We start from the raw sequence: 20,341 nt of genomic DNA, 5'->3' as shown, positions 1-20,341 counted from the left end.
AAGAATTTTCATAAAGGCCCATAAAAAGTATCTGTAATTTAACTACACAAATTAGTGAAATTGACTAGTGGGGTGTATGGCATCGTGCCTTAAAGCAAAATGCTGGAACTTCCCGTACCGCAACGAAATGTTTAGGATTTAGAATCATGATGCTATGGCATTTTTATTTACTAAAATTAGAATATAAAATTAATACTAGTGGTGTATGGCATCGTGCCTTAAGGCAAATCGCTAGAACTTCCCGTACCGTGATAACTTTACGATTAAATGTTTTCAAATAGATTATTATAAATACTGTAGCTTCCATTATTCGTCTGTTATAGACAAGATATATATGGTTTATTCATTGAAAACAATTTCGTAAAGACCCATAAAAAGTATCTGTAATTTAACTACACAAATTAATAAAATGAATAAGTAAATGATTAATATAATGGTCAATAAATTATTTGGAAAATTATATAATTTATTTAGATTAAAATTACATGTGAGTAAATTTGAATTAGAATCATTTATTATAGCATCATTATTAAAAATTAATAAAAAAAAAAATTGAAATAAATAAAAAAATTTAGTGTTAATAAGAATAAAATAAAAAGAGTTTTATATATATATATATATATATATATATATATATATATTAATTGAGAAGTATTCAAAATTTGAAATTCTTGTAATATAAATTAGTAAACCTAATATTCCTCAAAAAAAATGAATTTAATAAAATATATAAAAGTCAAAATGTTTTTGAAATTAAACCAATAAATATTCTTGTTCAGGATGAATAACTATAAAAAAAAATAATTTACAACGACGTTTATATAAGATTACATGAACAGAACTTGAACTTATAAAGGAGAGTTAGAGTGAAAGATCTTGTCTCATATTTCTAAGAATTATTTAAACTGAATTGCAAAGTTGACATTATTTATTTCAAGTATATCAGTAAATTTTAGCTTGTGTCAGAGTATGGTAGTCGTCATAAAAGCTATATAAACTATACCGGTTTTGAGATGGCGTTGAAGGGAAAAAGTTGAAGTATGTTTGTTCAAACAAGTTTCCATTATCACATTGCCCTACATTTACATGATCTGTTAATTTAAAGGAGTCGAAAGTAAATTTTTGTGTTCGATTTCTTAAATGTTAATTGTATACAGATAGATCATTTTTGTTTGTAATTTTGCTGTAAGAAGGCATCCATCAATCACATGAGCGAGTTTTTAAGGATTTTTGGACCCCCCTGCCACTTGGTGATACATGATGATATTGAAAATAATCCCCCCCCCCCAAACATCACGTGTATTTTTAGTTACGTGATAAAACTGTAAAATTTTTAATTTTTTTCTGAAAATATTTGACCTTTTTTAGAAATGTTTGAATTTAAAAAGAAAAATCAGTTGAAAAATAAATACACCTGATATCTTACTATACCCTTCTCTTCCCCATGTAATATTTCGTGATTATTTACCAGCAATTAGTTTTTGCTTATATAATTTATCTCAGTCATAATGTAGATTTGTTTTCAAAAGTGTGCGTTGGGTACGGTTGTGACAAATTTTATGGGTACGGTTGTGACTTATATTTCTTGTCCTTTTTGGGTAAAGATTAAACAGACAAAGAAAATTCTGACTCAATTAAAACAAAACACGAAAGAGAAAGAGAAAGGATAATTCAATACAAGAAAAAAAAGGATTTCACTAAAAATGCTTGTTAACCTTGTCTAAGAAATTATGTTTTGTTATATATTGTTATATTTTATTCATAAAGTTTGTTTAAATGTTTATGTTGTATTGTATCGCATATTATTGTTACTGACGACAATAAAAGTCATTATATACCATATTGGTGTTTACAGCTATTGTTTTTTATCCTATTTCTATATCTGTTTCAACCGTCCACACCCCAGGACGGTTGTGACACACGCCTTTTTCTTGTATGATTTGATTTTATAACAAAGCCTCCGAATTTAAGGACAATATTTCAGTATTCCCACGTTCTATGTTCCACTTATCATTTAATTTGCTTTACTCTCAACTGTTTGGTAAATTAACAAAATTATTGCTGATCAAAAAAAGTGGCACAACCGTACCCAGTATCCTCTAGTTATTTTTAGTTAGTAATTGTCTGGAAAAGAAGTTCGAACTTCTTGATCAATTACGACCTTATGTATTCAATATAGAGAATAATGGTCAGATTTTATGTCATAAATAAAATAAGTTTTGTTAATTCTATAGATTTTATGCACACTATTAAAAATATTGTAACGATAATCGATATTATCAATAAATATGCTTTATTATTATTTAGAGATTTACAAAAAATTACCTCCTCCCATTGAAGAACCTTGAGTACCATTGCGTCTAGCATTGTCCATGGGAGTTGATCCCTTAGAATTCAAAGCAATATTTGGGTCAATCACTCTCACCGAAACGTTCCAAAGAGGTTGTTGTACCTGATTTCCAGTCGGTGGAGATTGTTGTTTAATTTTATTTCGTGGACGAGCATGTAGTGCAATTTGTTGATCTTTGATTCTTATATTTTTTGCTGTTTTATTATTCACACTGCTCACTTGCTTGGTGGGACGTTGGACTCGAGGAAGAGGACGTCTGAAAAAATAATGGATATGATACGAAATATTGTTTCTTTAAAGGATTTCACTTGTAAAATGTAAAAATTAATTTTCCTAATTTTATAAATCAATGCTGTTGACTATCCTTTATATGGATTGCATTATAAAACAGCTGTTGTTCTATACAATATAAATTTATAGTCCTCGTCCATACATTGATATATTGTGTTTGCTATTGGCCCATATTTTGAACAAAATGTCAACACATAACTTTCCTGTATTCCAGCAAAACATCGTAAACATTTCTTGTCATGAATTAATATTACTACATCACATTGTTCAAAAGGTCGACAGGAATAATTTGAATTATTACAAAGGGACTTTTACATCAAAATACATACAATATCAATACATATAATATCAATGCAATAGTATTGATATTATTCAATGCTATTATTAAGATGCAATATACCTGCACACACGATGTTTTCCAATGTCCATTACTTCATAAAAACAAGTTTTAATAAAAATTTATTGGGAAATTGAAATCGTAGAAAATTACGTTGCAAATTTTGCTTGTCTATTTAAATCTATAATTTTGATATTATGGTTAATTCAACGTGCAAAAAATTTGGAAAAAGTTTACTTGTATACTTAATTAAATATTTTAAAATTCAATTGTTTTTCGTGTTGGTCTGATGTCATTTTGAACTAGTTTTTAAAATTCAAACAAAATAAAATATTTAGATGTAAATAAAAATTAATTTGTAGTATGGTTGATTTTTAAGTATATACTTAACTTATAACAACTAGGTGAAAAACTGAAAGCAGTGCAATTGTTGCAGATAAAATATTGATTTATTTTTTGTAATAAAATATTTTATTTCTGGTACAGTAAAAAAATACTTATTTAAAATCTGTAAAACCGAACTATATTAGTCTAATGTAGTTGGCGTTTCTATCTACCAAATGCTTGTTTAAATAATTAAATCGTTTTTTTTTAAATCTTTTATTAATGCCATACATTTATTAATAGAATACTTTAAATTTTTATGCAAAGAAGGTTTAAGCTGATGTAGGATCTTTAACCTCTGTAGCATAATATAGGGCAGGGCTGGGCACAAAGGTTTAATTTGACTTTTAGTAATTATATTAAGAAAACCAAACCAATTATATCATAACAAATAACACAAATCAAACAAACAACTATCTGACTATTCAGTGGAACTCCCAACTAATGCATTCGTGTAAACGTGTAATTTTTACTATTTTTCTAAAATTTGTCATCTGTCCTTTCTATCCCATAAAATGTGACAACCAAGGGGCCATCAAATCCAATATCTTATTTTTTAAAGGGATTTTAGGAAATAATTTAATCAACTACTATATCAAATCATAAAAAATACAAAGAAAATATATAGCAAAAATGGTGTACAAATAAGGTGACCATACGTCCCGATTTGGATCGAAAAGTATAAATTTGAATTGAATTTTCGAAATTACTTGCTAATAAAATTACAACTATTCATCAAATACCTGAAAATGTTTCAACGAGTATGTTTCTATGAAACAATACGTTATGCATGAGAAAATTTCCGAATGCAACATTCCAAACCTGAGTAGCTTTAACGATAATAATTTCGTACATTCTATTTGCAATTTTACCAAAATTAGAAAAAAAATTGAGGACGACTTTTTGAACTGCTTTACACAAACGTAAATTTCAACTAAGTGAGTCAATTATGGAGAAAATTGAACAGAATTTTATATATGGCTTAAAAGCGAAAAAAAGCATATGTACATTAAAAATACAATATATAATGATTCCTACTAAAAGTCAGTAATTCTGCATAAAATCACGATTTGTTTAAGAAAGTGTTGAAAAAAAGTTTTTTATTGTATCCTTAAATAAAAGAATAGTATTTGTTATCAAAATCATATTCAAGTATTTAGCATAACAACGACTTGCTGTCCCAGTTTTGGCCTAAAAAATATGGTCACTTCAGTACAAATTCATAATTTCATTCCAATTTTAAACTACATCTTCGTAATATGATTCCAATTCTAAACTTTTGTCTAACGATGTAACAATTATCTCCAATATAATTACTTCATTGTCAGAATAAGTTAGGAACTTCCTTTCCTAAATTTCTCATTCTTTGTCCGAAATCTGTCTTATTTAGTCTTTGTCTTGTTCGTGTTGCAGGTGCTGACGTCTCTCATAATTAATTCAGAACGAGAGGCTGTCGTCGACTTCAGCGTTCCCTTCATGGAAACAGGAATTGCTATAGTGGTAGCCAAGAGGACTGGAATTATCTCTCCAACGGCCTTCCTGGAACCATTTGACACCGCATCTTGGATGCTGGTGAGTATTAATCGATAATAAAGGAGAAGACTTGTTTGAGGAATAGTAACTAGTTGTAAGTAGCCTGAAGGGAGGGGTTCTAGTGTGGAGAATTAAATTTTAGATAATTTTCAAAAGCAAAATAAACTAGAGGTGCATGGCATCGTGCCTTAAGGCAAATTGCTGGAACTTTCCGCACCAAAAATTTAATTTTTTATAACAGATCCAATTTTCTTTTAGAACTCTAAAAAAATCGATATTTGAAAAAAAATTACCTCTTTGAAAAATTTGATTTTTTTTATATTTTGAAATATTTTGGAAATTTTGAACTTTTTTTCAAAGCAATCGCGATACGATAACGCGCCGCGTTCCAGTATTACGGCTAAACATTGGTATGGAACCCATAGAAAAGTAAAAAAATGTGTTATTATTATTGAAATATCTATAAAATGTCTGATAATTTGAGAAGTTAAAAAGGCAATTCATTTTGTTCACTATTATTTTTTATTTGTGATTTATTTATCACTGTTTCAAGAGTACAAAAAAAAATTTAAAAAAAGTATCAATTTTAGGAGTTAGCAGTTGTTGAGGTGTCTCAAAAAATTGCTACGTGACCATGACCAAGCTTGCAATCTCCTTTAGTAATCTGAATTGGAAAAAAAGAAAAAAGAAATTTAAACTAGATAGTTTTTTTTTGTAAAATGTCTTACTGACAGAATAGCGACTGTTTTAAAAAAGACCGTTTTTCAGTTTGCCCAATTTTTAAAAATATTAAACATTAAAATTTGGGGATACGTCTAGAAAATACCTAAGAAAAGTTTATAAAAAAGATTCTCTGAAAAATTCAAGTAAATTTAATAAAACTCGAGAGGCTTTTTTGACAAATTGCTTTTTTGATAAAATGACTGACTGTTTGACAAAATCAGTTTTTTAGTTTCTCGAATTTTTAGGAATCTATAAAAAAGGTTTTCTGAAAATTTCAAGTAATAAATGGGTTTAATAAAACTCGAGAAATCGTGAGCAACGTATTGAAAAAGACGGTTTTGAGTAAAATGCGAACAGCAGGAAACAGAAGAAGATTATCATGGTCAAACAGCTGTATCCCCAAAAATAATTTAACTTTTAAAGAATCCTCTCGTACACATATTCTTGAGTAGTTAAGTTTCGGAAATATTAAAAAACATAAGATCTTTTTTTTAATTGATTACTTTCTCGACACATTTAATTTCATTCAATTTGCACCTCAAGAAATGTACATAAGCTTCAGCATAGATTCTGATTAGAATCGTCTAAGGGCGCGGCAATATTTTTTTATAATTCAACTGCTTATCATTGAATTATAATATTTTAGTATGTTATGTCAGACTACAAAATCTATTATCATACAAAATTTCATCAAAATCGTCGAAATAAATCTTCACATTTAATTACGAAGAAATCTAGGCTGGCCACTCTCTACCAAAAACTAGTCAGCGCAATTTCCAACCAATTTATTTAGCACTGTTTTCAAATATTTAAAAATGATTCAAGATTGTGGGTTTGAACGTGGATAAAATCTTTTACACTTTACTGCTAATTACAAAGAAACTGCTTGACCGATTGTCGCACAAGTCTTTATCTAGTTACATCGGATGGCTTTTATATTTTTAAAATCGGTGCAGCCGTAAAATCTTGCTTTAATTTTTTTCAAAATTGTTATTTTGATTAACATTTTTTTACAATTTCCAAAAATATTCTTTCCTCTAGCTGCTAGTAGCATTTGCCCGAGTATTTTTCGAATCAATAGCAACCATCAGGCGATGGTAACGAATTGAATCCGGCTGACTTATGGAGCATTATGATATTATTGAAGAAAGATTGACTCTTTTTCATCGTCTATATATTGTGGTAGCCTTATTGATGAAATTCAATTTGCTTTGTCATTGCTGCAGACTTATCTCCTTCGCTTTCGTACAATATTTTATTACTATAGTCCTTTTGTAACGAATCAATTCTATTATAGTCACTTAGTATTTATTGGAATTCTATTTATCTTGCAATGATAGATAGAAATAATATGAAAATATTTAACAAATGCAATTTTATTTAAAAATATACTTTTAAAATATTTTATATAGTCATTTATCTAAAAACCTCATCAATTCTTTTATAGAGTACGTTCGCCGCTTTATTACATATCAACTTTCCATTTCCAAATAATGTTTGTTCTGAAACGGCGTTTTGCCAAATAATTTGATATTGCATAAAACACCAATTTATTTTTGTGTTCAATCAAAACCTGTTCTAAAATTGAATTTTTATTTCCAGGTGGGTGTGGTCGCTATTCAGGCTGCAACATTTATAATATTTTTATTCGAGTGGCTGAGTCCGAGCGGATTCGATATGAAATTGTCAGTGCAAACTAATACCCCGAATGCAGCTCACAGATTTTCATTATTTCGCACCTACTGGCTTGTTTGGGCTGTTTTGTTTCAGGTAAACAATAATTCGTTAGCACTGAAAAGTTTGATAGGTAATTAAAAGTTTATTATCTAATTAAAATCGAAACAGGTATTTCGTTTGCTTGTATAATTACTTTGTCATCGTGAAACATTTCTAACGACTGATAAATGTATTTGGAAAAAAATTGATACATTTGTTTGTTGTTTGAACTTTTCTGCGAAAATAATATTTTTAATTTTATTTATTTTCCATGCACTTCACAAGTTAGTTTTTTGCAATGTTATTCATTTTCATGATTTTATATTCTATGCTTCGGCATACAATTCTTGGTATTCTTTTGTTCGTTTGTGATTTTAAATACAAATGAAAATGACGCAAGCATGCATTCGAAACGTATGAAATATAAGCAAGAAAATAATTAAATAAAATGTGAATTTGTATGATTTGCTTTCGAGATAAAAGGTAGAAAAAATACGAGTTTTATATAATATAGATAATCTAATAACGATCTAATAAGAATCAGATAAGAAACGTGTTGGAGTCTAATAAGAAACAATGAATTTACCAAAAAAAATCCATATATTTTTTTAAGGTGCTAGCCTTATTTTATGAAAACTTTCTTTTTCAATATTATTGATATTACCAATATTAATTTTATAGTCTGAGGTTTTAATACTATAAATAAATTATTATGAGCTATTATTTAATTTCTAACATAATATGTATATAATTTAATATTATCAAATGAAATATCAATTAAGTCATTACTTTAGCAGTATTTTTGTTTTAATATCACCTGAAATTTCAAAATAAAATGTTTCTTGATTCTTGAATTTTCTTGAATTCATCTATAAATACTAATAATGCATTTGCAAATGTAGCACACCTGCACACTTTTATAACAAAAATATTTTTATATTATATGGACTGAAATTGGCCAAATCGGTTCAGCTGTTCTCGAGTTTTAGCATACCTATCATAATATTGAGTTCCATTTTTGATATCACCTAAAAGTTCGCAATAATTTTTTTCTTGATTTTTGAATTTTCTTGAATTCATCTATAAATACTATCAATGCGTTTTCTGATGTAGCACACCTGCACACTTTTATAACAAAAATATTTTTATATTATATGGATTAAAATGGGCCAAATCGGTTCATCTGTTCTCAAATTTTAGCATACCTAACATAATATTGAGTTCCATTTTCATATATATATATATATATATATATATATATATATATATATAAGATTTAACCATATTTTATTAGTATCCGAAAAAGCTTCCTGCATAGAAAGAATAGTATATACTATACTATTATTATAACTGTATTAGTATTTATCTCTTATGTTGATGAGTGCTAACAAGTGTCTCATTCCGTTAACGTTTACAAAATTGAGTTGATTTGTCTCAAATTTATGTTGAAACGTCGGAATTTAATATCTCTCAATTAATAAGTGAGTTTAGAGTCAAAAGTGGGTTAATGGGGTAAACTCAGTCTCTGAAGGCATCTGCGCGTTCGTCGATTGTAAACACCATTGTTAAATCTTGTTATATTTGCGGTTTGCCGTGCAACTTTGCTCGGTAACTCGTCGACTTCGCTTTTACGATGAGGAAGTTTTCAACTTTAAGCTCAGCTTCAGTTATCAAAAGGGCAAACAGCAGCTTTAAAGCTTATCCAATTAGTAATGAAAAAATTATAGAAATTTTGTTAAAGCACTTACAGGACTTCCAGGCGTAAAAGTAATCATTGCATTCACAAAGCAAGCATTTAAGATTTGTCAAACTCTATTCTATTCGGAAAGCATTTTTTATTAATTTTTATTATCTATTTTTTTGTTTTGTAATTTATGCTGCCTGAGTCTTTTATCGTTTAATAAAGTTAAAAGTTTTAAAGTTTAATAAAGTTGGAATGTAATAATTTTAATTGTTTCATTGCAGAAAAAGTAATATGATAATTGTGTTTTTTAGTAATTGGTTAAATTTTTTGTTCATGGAAAATTAATGAAAAAGTTTTTACAGAAACAAGTATTTAGCTTTTGGTTTCTAATCAGAAGGTTCAAGTAATTTAGCGACTTCGTTTTTTATAATTTGACATATTAACTGATAAACTGTTATAAAAATTACAATGAAAATGAGGTATACCGTGGTCTCGAACCGTCTGTAATTTATAAAATAAAGTGATTGCCAACGTGGAGCGTACGCCCCACCGGGGAGCAATTTATAACTTCAGGGAAAATTTTGTTGATTTGAATGTAATGTAGTATAGTGGCGGAAAAACATTTAATAAAAAATGCTTTGTAGATCTACCTATGGTGTGGACAGTCTTAGTTTTTAACGTCCCTTCTCTGGTGTCGAAGTTATGCTTTTTCCTCGGGTTGTCCTGACTTTATAAAAAAATTAGATTGATTTTTATTTCTGTAAAGCGAAAAACGATGATTCTAAAGATTAGGTGCTGTTTATGGTGCCAAAGCCTTAAAAAAAGTAAAAATTGGTTTGGAAAATGACATTCTGGTGCACTGCTGCATATGAACACTGGATTGTCCAGTTAAAGTTGTGGACAACTTAATTAAACCAACAATTGATTCAGCTAATAGAAACAAATTATTTGGGGCTTGATAGAATGTTTTTCCACATTCACCAAATGGACCATTATAGCAGCTAGTTTGCTTTTGCTGACTATTTGATTAAAGCCCTTAATTAAAAAAATATGATGACGTCAAATTGTGCCTAATTCAGTATTTGCTAATAAAAACTAGAAGTTTTGTAAACTTAAGATAATAATGCTTTTTGGAAGATAACAAAAGGTTATCGATTAAAATGGTCAATACATTACAGAACAAAATTATTTACTTTCACTTACTTAGTTGCCAACCCAGTAACTACAAATTTCCGTTCCGGTTTTAAAATAAAAGAATACTAATTAACAAAGAAATTATATATAATTTCGTTCTGAGTTATTAAAATGTTAAGAAAATGTCAACTAGCTAAGTAGACTCGTTGCCATTTCTTAGGCTTTACAAAGAAACTGAAACCAGATGCCCAAATGTAGCCTTATGTACAAAAATTTGCTATAATTAAGATAAATATGATGAAATGATAAAAAGAAATAGACTTGAAATAACGCAACGTGGAGAGTAAGTTAGAATCTAATATAAAACCTCTGTGCAGCATGCAAGCCGCAATAAATAAAATTCGGATAGTAATAAAATTAGTTTAAAATTTCTGTTTTTTGGCTTATTCCGAAATTTTACTTATCATGTTCAATAACAGTTTATTAATGATTTCATCTTGAAAGTTAGCATTAACATTTTTTCAGGAACAAAAAATTAATATGGGTGCCATAACGTTTTTAAAAATCTGAAGGTGAGGCGGGGCCCAAAAAAGATTGGGAATCGCTGATGTAGAGTGTTCATATTTAAAATTTATATGTATGTATATATATATATATATATATATACTACGATATTGTATTTCCATTACAAATGTTCATTGTTCAACGTCTGTCCCAGGCCGCCGTGCACGTTGATTCGCCCCGAGGTTTCACATCGAGATTCATGACAAATGTCTGGGCCATGTTCGCCGTCGTCTTCCTCGCCATCTACACTGCCAACCTCGCCGCTTTTATGATAACCAGGTACGTACGAGCACATCATACATATCTACTGAATAATCTCTCAGTTATTTCAAATCATATAATACGAAAGCTATTTCGTTATATATCTTATTCTGGACATCGTACAAGATGTATGTAGGAAGGTGGTGACGTTTGTACCAGTAAGTACTATACATTTGTTCAAACCCGTGTCATTTAAGGGGGTATTCTAGTGTAGAATTTCTAAAAAATCTTTTTTTTTTTGTTTCATATTTTCAAAGTTTAACGTTCTAAAAATATGGATACGAGAAGATTTTTGAAAATTTGAATTATTTACTGACCCGGTCAGTCAGAAACTCAGAACAATAATGACTCTCTAAACTCGTTGATGTGGATTTTCGCGCCGAAGCATATTCATTCCCGATCTCGGGTAATTGAAATAGCAACATTTATTGCTGTTTGCATATTCAATTAAGGTTTCTCTCCGATTTTAAAAATGATGACCCTTATGGTGACGAAAATCGGGTCAAAAACTCATTCATTTGTTGTAAGACGAGACGTATTGAACGATCTTAAATACGTACATCCAACGCTTTAAAGGAGGCTAGAACTGCTCGATTTGAATAGAGAAATGCAGAAAATATTTTTTTGAAGTAGAAGAAAGTCCTGTTCATAAAACAGGAATCGCAGATTAAATAAAATAAGTATAACATATCATTTTATGACTTTGTCAGCAAAAACCTTCACGCAAAACTTTAAATGCGTTTTTCTCAGAACAGAATTTTTCAGTACGGTTGACACGATTTCTCGAGTTCTACTAGAAATGTTCAAATATTCTTGTTAATAGACCTATCTGCATCATCCCCAAATTCCAATTTTTGCTATTTATAAAAAATTCGAGAAACTCAAAAAAAAAACAGTCAAAAAACTCAAAAAACAAAAAGACACTTTTTTTAAGCTTTCTTTTACGACACTTTAAAAATTACCAAAAATTCGTTGCTCTAAACTAGAATACCCCCTTAAATTTTATTGTGAGTGAGAGATGAATTTTGTGTCGATTTTTTATTATATTTACGTCAAATCTCTTTAAGTATAAATAGTGTAATTATATAGTTTTGTGTTGCTAAAAATTTTGTAGTTTGGTCAGCTATGTTGCTTTCGAAGATTCAAATATAAATTGTATCAGCAATTTTTATTGCTGATCTGTGATTGGACTTTCAGCAAATTAGAGTAATTTTAAAATTTGCCCTTAAGGGCGAAACAGTATATTTAAAAACATAGGATTTTTAAAAAAAAGTGATTATTTAAAATAGACAATATTTTCTTCAAGGAGATATTTTAGGAAATAAGCTCGATACGTGTAAATAATCGATTTATTCAATTCTTTCGACATTTAAATATCATCGATCTGTTTACCTGTCTACTTGTATGCCTGTCTGCCTACCTATTTCTCTATATTTCTATACTTCTTTACTTCTATACCTATCTACCCGTGTACCTGTTTACCCGCCTACTTGTCTACTCGTTTACCAGCTTACCAGCCAGATTATCTGTGTATATATGAATATCAGCTATCTAACTGCTGATCATCTGCCCACCTGTCTAACTAATATCTGCCATTCAAGTTGCCTACCTGTTTATTATTAAAATATTATATTATTAAAATTATGCTCTGTTATATTTTTAGAGAGGAGTACCACGATTTCACCGGCCTGGACGATCCTCGATTATCGATGCCATTTTCCCACAAACCAATGTACAAGTTCGGAACGGTGCCTTGGAGCCACACCGACTCCACCCTGAGCAAATATTTCAAGCAAATGCACGCCTACATGCAAAAGTAAGTAGATTAATAAACTTAGAAATTTGACTTTTAGCAATTATACTGTGGAAACCAAACCAACTGAATCAGAATAAATAATATATATCATACAAACAAATAGCTGACTATGTTGAGTAAAACTCCCACCTAATTTATCACTATACACCATTGACATTTTTTCAAAAATTTGTCAGCTGGTTCTTTGTATACCATAGGGTAAAACAGTCAGGGGCAAAAAGGTCCACCAATTATAAAAATATTTTACGAGGTAATATCTACAGTATTTAGTCAATGTGATGCAGTTTAATTATTAGGTTAAACATTTATTCACGTTTTAAATATTTGGGAATTGGAAGAAGTCACTTTATAAACAAGTTATATTGGAATAAATCTTTAAATGGTACCCTAGCAAAAAAAAAAAAAAACTTAATATTTATTCCAACTGGTATAAATTTTCCAAACTATTACAAAAGGTATTTAATAAAATGACTGATTCTATAGAATCTAGTTTTGACTTTATAATACAATAAGCCAACTTAATCGGAAACAAAATATTTCATGAAAATTAATCTAAGCATGCGCATTTTATAAAAAATAATCTAAGCATTTACATTTAAAACAATATCAACGAAATCAAATGTGACAACTTAAAATATTTTTCATTAAAATTTTATAAATTAAATGCCTAACTAATTTTCTAATTATTACAAAATATTACCTTCACGATGAATATAAACGATTTGAACACTGAGTGCTTATTGAAAATATTTTCTTACTTGCCGTACTCGGATTTATTAAAAGTCGAAAAAGTTTGCGAAAAATGGCTTGATTTGGCAGAAACATGCTGGTGGAATGTCAGAACCTTGGATTCTGATGAGCAACGTATGTCAGATTGTGGAAAATCGCCTATGACTACTCATGTTGTAAAAAAAATTATCAAAAGAGCCCAAAAACGCCTCCTGGAGATTCGATTAAAATCTTATCCTTACGATTATATCATAAAATCAAATATTCAGCAAACAATAGCACATTGGTGTCCTTTCCTTCAAGTTCTAAAATTATCTACTATCACTTGTACGGAAAAAGGAATGGAAATCCTAGCTAAAAAATGTCGTCTTTTGAAGGTGATTGAGTTATCCAGTATTGTGAGACTCATGGATAAGGATTTGTATCATCTATTCAAAAACAATGCAGATTTGGAAAGTATAACTCTAAAATGGAGTACTACACTGAAAGGTGAATGTTTTAATGGATGTACTTCCAAATTAAAAGAACTCAATCTGTACGGTTGCATTAATTTGAGCGCTAGGATTTTACTTGATTTATTCACCAAGTTATTTTCAATAGACACTTTACTATTCGACTATTGCATACCTTTTACTGGCAGATTTTTAAGCGATTTATCGGATATTTTTCCTAACCTGAAAAGCTTTTCTTTGAATTCTTACTCATTTCCAATGCCTATCTATTCGCTGCAAAATATAACAAAGATGAAAAATTTGAAAACTTTGTCGTTGAATTCTAATAATTTACTGAGTGATCGATTAATGGAAGTAATTTGTGAGAATTGTGTAGAATTAGAATGTTTGGATATATCTCGTGTTGTGGCAAGTAATATTTATTTGTCTGAGAGAGCTTTGGAAAATATTGTAAAGCTCAATAAATTGACAAAGTTGCGAATGAATTATTTGAGACTATTGAGTAACTCAATTTTGATTGCCCTGGGAAATAAAGGAATATTGGAAGATTTAGAAATTCAAAATTGTATCAATGTTACGGATGCAGGAGCTAAGATGATTATATCGGGATGTCTAAAGCTTCAGGTAAAAATATACTTTAAAATTAAAATAGTAAAATTCATTGTAAAATTGTAACTTCTAGTTTTTTAAATTGAGCAATCTGATCGAGTAGAATTTAAAAATTGAATAAAATATTTTTTTAGAAATTGGATATAAGCGAGGCTAGAGGAATAACTCTTGAAACTTTAGAACTTGCCAAAGAAGTCATGGACAGGCGTGAGGATCCAAAATCAATTTTAAATCTAATAATCGGCGGCAGTTGCATTTCAGATTCATCTGATGCTGAAGTATTTATTTTTTTTATTAAAAAAATGATTATAAAAATTATATTTTTGTCTAAAATTTTCAGTTGGAAGTGTATGCACATCCTCGAATTCATTTAAATTTTGAAAATTCTTGTGACAAATTGACCGATATTGAGCATTACACGTCTGTGTTTATTATGGATGAAAACCAAGAAATGAGTGCACGACGTGAACATCATTATAATTTCTTGATTTATGGCGATGAGTAAATTGAAAAGTGTTAATAAAGAGAGTGCATCTGTGTGTTGAATTAAATTTAGTTGTCTTAATTTGCTGTGCATTTTTATTAAAGTGAATATTTGCATAAAACAATGTATGTGATATATTTTGTCAATAATACATATGGTAAATATAAATATATTCAAAGTAGTCCATATAAATTTATGGTGTATTATTGTGTGTAAAAATTTAACTGTTATAGAAACTATAATATTTTTAACAGACAAACTTCTTTAGGCGCGAGGCGCGACTAGGGTGTAAATCCGTACAAATGCAACGGAAGTCCGTTACGCCCGAACCGTCATTCGCTCTCGGTGAGATCATTTCAATCCGGGCCGATTGTGATAAGTCGTTGTGCATGTGAATAGAGATCTTTTGTTGTATTCGTACCAGCATCAACGTCGTATGCGTACCGATATCAACAAGGAATCGGCATAGATAAATAAACATTTTAAAGTTACATCGTAGTACAAATCTTTGAATAAAGGTTCTATAAATCTTTGAAGTTATTAGAATGGAAAATACTTTTTAGGCAATACAGATATTACAGCTGTAAAAATAATAAGATTATATCGCCAGCGAAAAAGTAAAAAAATACGAGCATTCAATGAATGTATGTTAATTTTAATTACATGAAGTTCTTCAAACACAATTATTACATGATGAGTGAAGTTGCGAAAACAATATTTGTTTATGAGTTGTTTAACATAATCCACTGTGTGAACAAATTTTAAAGAATTTATTAATCAGCAATTACTTCATTTCTCTAATTAAGGCTCATTTCTAAATACTAATTACAATGGCAAACCGATCATGTCATATTTGAAGTATGACTTTAATTACATTATTGTTTTTAAATATTATACATATTTTTAATGCTATTATAAATATAATTTATAATTTATCATTATATAAATGTGTATATATGGTCGACACTAATAAATGTGTGCATCACGAGTGTTACCATATTATTAAGAAACATTATTCAAAATTGTTATATGATGTATTTATTTTTACTTAAATACCATATCTTTTACAGTAGCAAATAAGTTTTACTTCGATCGAAAGTGTGAACCTTACGCGCATTCTTTTTTCCAATATTTTAGTATTCATAGAAATAAAACTTATTAGTTTATATTAGTGTATTATTTATTATTAGTAGTGTATTAGTATTAGTAGTAAATTATTTTATTCTTAATTTTTAGACATAATAAAAGCAGTGTGCAAGAAGGAATTGATGCGATTCTAAGCAGTGAACTTGATGCTTTTATTTACGATGGAACAGTTCTGGATTATTTAGTAGTACAGGTAAGTGTCTTTTTTGAATAAGTTTTGAGATGATAAGTAATTCATGAATTTTTTAATAACAAATAGTTTATTTCTCATATTGGAGAAATGTCTATTAAGATTTACTAATTTTTAATGACTAAAATTTGATATAGATGTATTATTTATCAGCAATAGTCGATTAAACAGCTTTTGTAACTAACTTTATAATCAATTTAGAATGATTTTCCAAAAAATTTTGAACCTTTTTCGAATGTCTAAAAATCAGAAAAGGTCATTGTTGCATAGCTGTATCTTTGCAATCATTGACTATACAAGAAATTAGGGGTTTAGGGTGGGTTCATCATTGTTATTAACTATTTTTTAACATAAATGTCACATAGAAATCGGAACATCTGTTTTTTTCGTATTAACTTGTGATAATAGAAATTATTTTAAAAATGCCATAAAGGATAGGATGAATTATTGTAAATGTTTACAATTTTATGTTACAATCTACGGATTTGTTTTTCCACAAATAATAGTTAAATATAAGAATATAATAGATCGATTTAGAAAGTTCAAAGTTTTTTTAGGAAATGATGTATCATTGTGTTAAATAATTTTTCGTTAAAGCTGGTCATTTTATAAAATGAATTTTTTGCCGCAAAATTCAATATAATTGATACACTTTCTCTTGCACCGAATTTATAAAAAGTGTTAGTTAGTTAGAAAAAAATACAAGATCAATTGATTGTTATTTTGTCCTATAAATATGTATATATATATATACGTATATATATATATATATATATATATATATATATATATATATATATATATATATATATATGTATTTAACACAATGATACATCATTTCCTAAAAAAACTTTGAACTTTCTAAATCGATCTATTATATTCTTATATTATTATAAGAATATAAATATTATTATATAATATTTCTATTATTAGGATGAAAATTGTCGATTACTGACTGTGGGTTCCTGGTACGCCATGACGGGCTACGGTTTGGCTTTCAGTAGGAATTCGAAATACGTCCAAATGTTTAACAAGAGATTATTGGATTTTCGGGCAAACGGGGATTTAGAAAGGCTGAGAAGGTAATTTTCTATTATTTGACACAATAATATAAAATGATAAACAGCCTAGCTAAGATTATAGGTATCACAAATAAAAAAAATTGCTATCTTGTTATGTACACTTAGATTTATAAATGACAAGGGCGTTGCACTTGAGGCTATATATATATATATATATATATATATATATATATATATATATGATCAAAACAAAGATAACATGAATTTACATTTATTGAAATATTAGATTGCTCTGTTTTCTTTTTAACAATAGTAATTGTTATAATATTTAAATTCTTTTATTTTAAATAACGTGATAATTAGAAAAATATTAACAAGGCACTGGTAGTTGAGATAGGGCTCAAATTATGTCCAATTGTGAAAACTATGTGGGTCTGCTAACCAAACACTTTTACTCTTATTTAAACAAATAAACAAAAACTGTATGTTAAAATGGAACAAGAAAAAAACAACTTAGATTTCACTTTATGGAAAGAATTCTATGACAAATTTAGAATTAATTTTAATAATTTCATCATGTGGTAGAAATAATATATGTAAAACATGTATGTATATGTTTAAAAATTAAAAAAAAATGTCTGTTCTTTATTTAGGTATTGGATGACAGGATCCTGCAAACCTGGCAAACAAGAACACAAAACCTCAGATCCTTTGGCTCTGGAACAATTCTTGTCAGCATTTCTTTTATTGATGGCAGGAATATTACTGGCCGCCTTATTACTTCTTCTCGAACATTTATATTTCAAATATGTACGTAAACATTTGGCAAAAACAGACCGAGGTGGCTGTTGTGCCCTGATTTCTCTTTCCATGGGTGAGTCAATCGGTAAATATAAGAATTTATTTTCTAATGAATGCTGAATATTCGTTAGAAGATAACTGTTTTAGAGGAGAAATGCATAGAAATGATAGACGGATGGAGGTTCTATGTATGTGTAAATAAATAATTATTTATTAAATGTTAGATGCATTTACTTGGTTGTTTGTGAGCATGATTTTGTGCAGGCAGACATATATAGTTTTTTTGTCAGAAAATATTTTTGTCAATCAAAGCATTATGGAAACTTAAGACAGTCAAAATTCCAACTTTTCAAAATTTAATGAGGAAAAAATAAATTATCGATTCCAACCAAGGTTAAATTCGAACCGTTTGATCCAAGGTTCAAGTCAAACTCATATGTAATTAAATATTAGAAATTACTTATAAATTAAAAATTTTAGAAAATTAGGTAATATATATTTTTTATTTGTTTATTATAATACCTTTGTAATTTAAGTTATAATATGTGTTTTAGCAATCGAATTCAACATTGCAATTACTCTTATATTTTTAGTCTATTATATTTTTCTAGAAAAATTTACAATTGCATTTTTCTACAGTTAAAATTGGCTACTAGTTATTAAAATATCATACAAATTTATTTATTTTTTTTACAAACTATCAGTATATTGATATTATAATAAGGCTCATGTCAATATTTTACTAATTTTATATATTTTAACTGATTATTTCATTATCATGTATTTATTATTCAATTTATTCACCATAAACTTACTTATATTTAGTTAATTTTAATTATTTTCAAATATAAATAGTTTGTTTTTTACAGTTAGGGTTTATATAGATTGCAAGTATTTTTCTTAATAAATTACATGTATAGATACTTTTACAATATAATTATTTTGTTTATATCAAATTGGCTAATTTAATATAATTAAAATATATACAATAATTAGTATTTTCTCAAAACTACTATGTTTTGAATTTTATTTTTTATCCAGTCAATTCAATACAATTTTTGGTCTATTGCAAATTAATATATTAATTTAGATTGAACTTAAATAGATTTTCAATTAGTTATTAGTTATCAAGGTATTAAACAAATTACAAAATTGGCTTATTTAAAATTAATAAAGTACCTAAATATCGAATTTAATATTTTTCAGAGTTAAATATTAATTTGAACTTGAAATTAATCCAAAATTATCAGCAATGAAAATCCTATATAATTTTTTTATTTCATTGTAAATATATTATGTTTTTTGGTAAAGATTCCTATTGAATTTTTCTACAGTTAAACTTGGTTACCAGTTATTAAAATATCATACATGCTATAAAATTGGCTGATTTTATATAATTAAAATATATATAATAATTAATATACTCTAAAAAATATCACGTTTTAAATTTTAGATTTTATACAGTCATCACAATACAATTTCTATCAAAATTTTGGTCTTTGGTATTGCAAATTAATAATTTAATATAGATTGAATTTAAATTGCACTTGTATTGAAATTGGTTATAGGTAATAGTACCTATATATCAAATTTAATATTCTTTACAAATAATTATTAATTAGAATTTAAAATTAATCCAAAACTCATCAACATATTATTGTTGCCATCAATTCATTTCAATCACACTTTGATAAAATTCTTTTGAGAAAAAATAGAGCAATTACAAAAATTGTGTGGACTTGATTTTGATTCTTAATTATCTGCATTCAATGTATTTCGAATCATGAAAATAATAAAAATATCTGCATGATCTGCCAGGATGTGAGTAAAATAAAAAAATATATTGATATGGAAACTATTTAAACTAAAAAATTAAAAATAAAATTTTGAAAATTGGACAATAATATTCAACAAATATTGAGTGTTGTGGTAATATAATATTGATTAAAATATCAATATGATAATATAAAATTGATTAAAACGCCTGTGATGCATACAATTTTATTAACGTTTAAGTTAAAACTTTACTTTCTCTACAGTAAAAGTTAAAAATGTCTATATATATTATAAATTCTAAGATTGAGAAATAAAAAAAAAATTAATTGGTTGATTATA

General features: G+C 27.9%; 1 protein-coding gene across 2 annotated transcripts in view; it reads left to right on the top strand.

The window, feature by feature from the left end:
• Positions 1 to 20,341, top strand: part of LOC113368485 (glutamate receptor ionotropic, NMDA 2B) — a 172,809-nt gene that overhangs the window by 149,790 nt on the left and 2,678 nt on the right. For both annotated transcript variants that reach the window (XM_026610034.1, XM_026610035.1), the window contains 7 exons: positions 4,776 to 4,934; positions 7,221 to 7,388; positions 10,871 to 10,995; positions 12,641 to 12,793; positions 16,304 to 16,406; positions 17,337 to 17,485; positions 18,079 to 18,299. In XM_026610034.1, the coding sequence (XP_026465819.1) occupies positions 4,776 to 4,934; positions 7,221 to 7,388; positions 10,871 to 10,995; positions 12,641 to 12,793; positions 16,304 to 16,406; positions 17,337 to 17,485; positions 18,079 to 18,299 (1,078 nt within the window). The remainder of the gene's footprint in view (positions 1 to 4,775; positions 4,935 to 7,220; positions 7,389 to 10,870; positions 10,996 to 12,640; positions 12,794 to 16,303; positions 16,407 to 17,336; positions 17,486 to 18,078; positions 18,300 to 20,341) is intronic.

Source organism: Ctenocephalides felis, unplaced genomic scaffold (genome assembly GCF_003426905.1).
Source record: "Ctenocephalides felis isolate EL2017-DRISC unplaced genomic scaffold, ASM342690v1 CF-g0.4_SCAFFOLD_01170, whole genome shotgun sequence".
Classification (NCBI taxonomy): domain Eukaryota; kingdom Metazoa; phylum Arthropoda; class Insecta; order Siphonaptera; family Pulicidae; genus Ctenocephalides; species Ctenocephalides felis.
Note: the sequence above shows the minus strand (reverse complement) of the source record. Positions and strands in the feature narration are given on the sequence as shown.